Source organism: Oncorhynchus nerka, linkage group LG25 (assembly GCF_034236695.1).
Source record: "Oncorhynchus nerka isolate Pitt River linkage group LG25, Oner_Uvic_2.0, whole genome shotgun sequence".
Classification (NCBI taxonomy): domain Eukaryota; kingdom Metazoa; phylum Chordata; class Actinopteri; order Salmoniformes; family Salmonidae; genus Oncorhynchus; species Oncorhynchus nerka.
In genome coordinates, this window is record NC_088420.1 from 53825437 (window position 1) to 53831611 (window position 6175).

Consider the following 6175-nt stretch of genomic DNA (forward strand, 5'->3'; position numbering starts at 1 on the left):
CTTTTAGCGTTTACTAACATATTATGGTACCTGAGGATTGATTAGGAACGTTGCTTAACATGTTTGGACCAAGTTTATTGGTAACGTTTGAGAGTCATTTTGTATGCATTTTGAACAAGGGGAAACAGGTGGATTGTTGAATGAAGCCAAATAAACATACTTTTTGGGGATATAAGGAAGGACTTTATCGAACAAAAGGACCATTTGTTATGTAACCGGGACCCTTATTCTTGGCCAGGTCGCAGTTGTAAATGAGAACTTGTTCTCAACTAGCCTACCTGGTTAAATAATATATATATATTTTTTAAATGTATTTTAATTAGCGGTAAAGTGAAGAGTCTTCCTCCACCTTCAATGGGATGGTGGGGATGGCACCTCATGCCGCGGTCATTTTGTATCTGTACTTTATCCTGGATCTGTAAAGTGACAAGGAGATATTCCAGCAGTGTGGAATTGTTCCCTTACTCACCTCAGACACAGCCATTGCAACGTCCACCGGCCAACTTCCTGGTAAAAGGGCACCTAGATGCCAGCAGGGTGCAAAGGTGATGGAGGGTGAGACATGGATCATTGCAAAGCTGAGGGGAATGGTAGAGTGGACCATGCGGAGAGTCAAAGACCACAAGCTTGTTTGAGACAGTGCTCCCCCTGTACCTCTCAGATACCATGAATCAACTGTTCACTGTGGCATGCCTGCTGGTCAACAACCAACATGAACAACTATCAACATGGTTCAGGCGGAAATGGTACAGGCGGAAAGGAAGTGAGGGGGGAGTTGGGCATCTTGTTCCGTCTACTCCTCTCTGACCAGATACTGTACTGCTGGAAGTGATTTTGAAGATCCAGCAGGGGGCACTCCTCTCCTCTCATTGCTTAAGCAGAAACCAATGCCGCACAAATTATGCAGTTGTTCGACCAATGTTCAAGTGCTTCGCAAAGTTGTTGCACATTCTGTAGAACTATTTGTCTAAACTCACCTTTCCTTTCCTGAGAAGATTTCGTTTTGTTGGTCATTTTGCTGGTCATTCATAGCGAAAAAGTTTAATGTAATTCCAGGAGAACCAAACATTCCTTTGAGTGTAATGCACTCTATGACAGTGCCTCAGAAGATGGGGAAAAAGCAAGTGTTACGTTCTCCACTTGAAAAGTATCACAGTCATCCTTTAACACTTGTCTCTGTAGAATTGTTGCTATTTAAGGAAATACATGAGTGTATTTTCTGTAAACCTGTGAAAAACACATATTTGATAACTACCCTTTTAGAAACCCAAACACAATTGTCTGCATTTTATTTTATGAAAAACATACAATGTTGACAACCTAATAGTCTAATTGTTTCAGATTCTAAAAAATGTAGGCTACTGTATGCAAAGTATAAAGGAATATAAACCATAGAGCATCCAATATAATCAATATATATAAATGAATACAACACTTTAGTCCAGATAGTATGGGCCCTCTGTGTGCCAACTATGTCGTCCACAGACTTATTTTCCTAATAATCAGCCATTCATTCTGACTGGCAGTCACCACAATACGAACACACTGGATGTCAAAGGCAATCTTGTGGTCCACGTCTTGAACGTCAATGTTGCCATTTTTAAACTCCCCTAACGTGATGTAGGAAGAACACTGCCTTCCTCTCTTTGTCCCCACCAGCTTCTCTCCTACTTCCAGAGCTCCATGGTGCAGGATATCATTCTGACGATCGTCCGTTCCTGTCAAGATTTTGATATTACTAATATTGCTTGGTTCGTGAAAGACAATGACAAAGAAGTCCCCGGTAGAGGGGGGTTTCCCCCAAAAGTATTCGTCCACACTGCTATAAGCCTTGGTGGCGTCATAGTTTTCAAATACATTAATGTTAGTGTACAGGCTGGCAGGAGGGTTGTCAGGGATATCAATAGGGTCCTCTTCAAAGTCATCATCCTTCAACTTGTTCTCTGTCCCCTTATATGAGGAGTAGTAGCCCATGTGCTGGAACAGAGAGGGCTTGAAGCGGATCACATTTTTCTGGGCCAACAGGCCCCGGAAGTGAATAAGGAGCCAGTCGCAAGGCATCTCCTGGTAGAACATGAGCAGGAAGTGGACCAGGCGCAGCAGGTCTCTTGAGTGGTAGAGCTTCCCTATGTAGCCAAGCTTGGAGAATTCCAGCATCACCCAGTAGGAGCCTTCCCTGGAGGTGACCACCTTCTTCAGGGATGTCAGGAAGTTCCTTGAGCAGAGCACATCGTCCTCCAGCATCATGTAAAAATCTGAGAGGTTGGTGCAGAAGTTGAGAAGGAAGGCGTAGTCCACGTTCTGCTTGGAGCGGAAGCGTACCCTGTCCTCTGGGTCGTCGTAGTTCCTTTTCAGCCCATCCAGTGATGGGTAGTACTCCTCAGGGGCATGGATCACCAGGAGATGTCCAGCGATGATGTGGTGGGCAAACTTCCTGGAGATGTCCTGCACCAGCTTTTCACACCAGGCCAGGTCAAAGTCTGCCAGGTGAACCACCACCACAATCTCTTTCAGTTCCTCATAACTGGACTGGTCAAAAATGGATTTGATCGTCTCCATGAGGTAATTCCCTTTTTTTCTTTTCACAGATGACAACCCAATGGTTAGATATTCTGTAAACACAAACATTGATATGATTCCAAATGAAATTATTTTTGAACAAATCATTGAGTTTCAGGATAATATGTGTATCTCTACATATCTAAAATAAAAGGTATATTTACTTTTCCGGGGCAGTGGATTCCCAGCGAGGTAACGATATGTGACGTTTATGGTTCCAGAGAAATTCGTGAGGTCTCTAAAGTTGTGAACATATCTCTCAGAGTTTGAAGGATGCATCAGCTGTCTTTTACCCGCCTCCTAAAAAAATGACTATATTTTTACTCAAATGTCAAATACAAATATGATGTCATAGGAAGGAAGATCCAGAGACAGCCAATAATAACCTACCAAGACGTATCCATCCTCCATGTACAGGTTGAAGAACAGAAGACATGTGATCAGGACCACCAGGAAGGGGATGGTGGAGCGTTTACGGAAACACCTCATCTTGTCCAGGGACTTCCACACCAGCCTCATGATGGAGACACTTCAGGTAGGATAGAAAAGAAAAAGGTTTGAACAAATTATTATCATCATTATCATTCTCTGCTTACGATGTAGGTAGACGATATTGATATCAATCCAGTATTGTCGAATGTACAGAACTATACTGTACAGAACTGCCTGTGCCGTGGGTTTGTTGATGTGCTTGTTTGAAGTCAGCAGTATGCATATGAAATGTATGTATATAAACTGCACAGAGAGAGAGAGAGAGAGAGAGAGAGATGTACGATTGCAAGGGTGTGTGAGTCCACCTGAAAATGTTCTGTAATGTATAAACAGCTCTCTGAGATGAATTTATGCTGACAGGAAATATAAACAGCTCTCTGAGATGAATTTATGCTGACAGGAAATATAAACAGCTCTCTGAGATGAATTTATGCTGACAGGAAGAAATTGATCGTACTCTGCCTATGAAAAACATAATATTGAAGAGGTGAATATATTCCTTACAGACAACTAACTTGCCTCGAAGCGGAAGCTCGTGTTTAGAATTCAGCGTGTGCATGCACACCAGCCGAGCTCCACTTTAGGCTAATTTCCTAACCATTTCCAAGCTTCCTGTAAAAGTACAATGTTGCAGTGAATCCATTTGCAACACAGAATGATAAAAAGCTATTTAATCGTATGTGAAACAGCAGCTCAATGTGGCTAATGAGACGCCATTTTAATAAGCGGGTATGCTGTACAACAAAGCCATTTGGTAAACAATATTGTTCATTTGTTTGATGACATGCAGACAACATATGTAGCAGCCGAAGATTCCTGTCTGTTTCTGCATCAGCCAAGTTGTTGTTGCCTTGTCAGACAAATTGTCACGGGTGTCGTTGGAAGTAGACCAGTGCAGCGTTGTGAGCGTACATTTTCTTTCTTTTGAAAATGTCACCAACAAAACAACTGTGAAGCTTACAGGGCTAAGTGCCACAAACAAAGTTATCTACCCACACTGAAAGGAGGGGAAAAGGGCTACCTAAGTATGATTCCCAATCAGAGACAATGATAGACAGCTGTCCCTGATTGAGAACCATACCCGGCCAACACATAGAAACACAAATCAGAGAAATAAAGGACATAGAATGCCCACCCAAATCACACCCTGACCAAACCAAAAAGAGACATAAAAAGGCTCTCTAAGGTCAGGGCGTGACACAAATTACATGGGATACAGGCAACAGAGCTGAGACTGTAAAAAGATTAAGACAAAATATTGTATTCAATATGCTCGAAGCAAAGAATCAATGTATTCTGTAAACATCATCGATGTTGTTAGATAAGTGGCTATATTTCAGCTACTGTAGGTTATGGTAGTTATTTTTATTTATTTTTTTCACCTTTTATCGAAGATGCCAAGACAAGTGTAAAACTCTTAAGTGCTGAGGTCAAGGAGTTGGGTCAACTTAAACAGCATTGCTTTCAGAACAAAACAATTCTGCTGTGACTGGACGTTTTTTGCTAGTTCTCCGACATATTAATCAAGGAAGAAGGCTGCTAGTTCTCCGACATATTAATCAAGGAAGAAGGCTGCTAGTTCTCCGACATATTAATCAAGGAAGAAGGCTGCTAGTTCTCCGACATATTAATCAAGGAAGAAGGCTGCTAGTTCTCCGACATATTAATCAAGGAAGAAGGCTGCTAGTTCTCCGACATATTAATCAAGGAAGAAGGCTGCTAGTTCTCCGACATATTAATCAAGGAAGAAGGCTGCTAGTTCTCTGACATATTAATCAAGGAAGAAGGCTGCTAGTTCTCCGACATATTAATCAAGGAAGAAGGCTGCTAGTTCTCCTGACATATTAATCAAGGAAGAAGGCTGCTAGTTCCAACCCACTCAGCTCCTTGATATAAGAGGAGGATTCAACGTACTGTATGATCATGAAATAGGATCATGCTGTCCACAAGTCACGTATTCACTTAGCTGTGGTTCATCAAAATGTCCACATCTCTCCCCTTTCATCTCACCACATTCTAATGGCAGTGATGCTGAAAGTGGTTACGGTGCTGTCATTGAGTGTCCTCGGTGCTGCTGGGCTGTGACTGTGGTAGCGTCCATTTTGTCACTTTGTTTTATTACCGTCTCAGATTGGAAATGCATGGGCGATTATTTCCTTGTGTTCAGGATGAGTGATGATGGGCACTGAGCCTGGCCTGCTCTTTCTCTACTCTTGTTTGTGTGGGCTGTCAAAGCTCAGCTGGCGGAAGGAGAAATCGATGATCTGGGTAAGGGGTGTTAGGGGACATGTCATTTTGTGTTATTGTGTCTCAGGGAAAGCTTCCATATGTCACTAATAATAATAAGAATGACTATTGTGATAACAAAGATGATGAAATGCACACTGGTATGAGGAACTGGAAATGAAGCTGAGATTGGCTGGCCAATATGTACAGTACCAGTCAAAAGTTTGGACACACCTACTCATTCCAGGATTTTGCTTTATTTTTACTATTTTCTACATTGTAGAATAATAGTGAAGACATCAAAACTATGAAATAACACATATTGAAACATGTAGTAACCAAAAAAGTGTTAATCAAATAAAAATAGATTTTATATTTGAGATTCTTCAAAGTAGCCACTCTTTGCCTTGTTGACAGCTTTGCACACTCTTGGCATTCTTTCAACCAGCTTCATGAGGTAGTCACCTGAAATGCATTTCAATTAACAGGTGTGCCTTGTTAAATGTTAATTTGTGGAATTTCTTTCCTTAATGCGTTTGAGCCAATCATTTGTGTTCTGACAAGGTAGGGGTGGTATACAGAAGATAGCCCTGTTTGGTAAAAGACCAAGTCCATAATTATGGCGAGAACGGCTCAAATAATCAAAGAGAAACGACAGTCCATCATCACTTTAAGACATGAAGGTCAGTCAATCCGGAAAAATCATCAAGCGCTATGATGAAACTGGCTCTCATGAGGACCACCACAGGAAAGGAAGACCCAGAGTTACCTCGGGTGCAGAGGATAAGTTTATTAGAGTGCACCTCAGATAGCAGCCCAAATAAATGGTTCCAACTGCTATGTCTTTTTGTTAGACGCAGGGTAGGTGAACAGATGATCTCCGCATGTGTGTTTCCCA

General features: G+C 41.8%; 1 protein-coding gene across 1 annotated transcript; it reads right to left on the minus strand.

The window, feature by feature from the left end:
* Positions 1-1448: 1448 nt before the first annotated feature.
* LOC115108992 (alpha-1,3-mannosyl-glycoprotein 4-beta-N-acetylglucosaminyltransferase C-like) lies at positions 1449-3078 on the minus strand. The gene is made up of 3 exons (XM_065009972.1): positions 2950-3078; positions 2724-2859; positions 1449-2612 (listed from the first exon to the last, which is right to left on the minus strand). The coding sequence occupies exons 1-3, from the start codon at positions 3076-3078 to the stop codon at positions 1471-1473; spliced, it is 1407 nt and encodes a 468-aa protein (XP_064866044.1). The 3' UTR covers positions 1449-1470.
* Positions 3079-6175: the final 3097 nt, after the last annotated feature.

Coding starts and splice junctions, on each gene's coding strand:
- LOC115108992 (XM_065009972.1), bottom strand. CDS start 3,078: ATGAGGCTGGTGTGGAAGTCCCTGGACAAGATGAGGTGTTTCCGTAAA. Junction 2,860..2,949: donor TGGAGGATGGATACGTCTTG/GTAGGTTATTAT, acceptor TCATTTTTTTAG/GAGGCGGGTAAAAGACAGCT. Junction 2,613..2,723: donor GAATCCACTGCCCCGGAAAA/GTAAATATACCT, acceptor TTGTGTTTACAG/AATATCTAACCATTGGGTTG.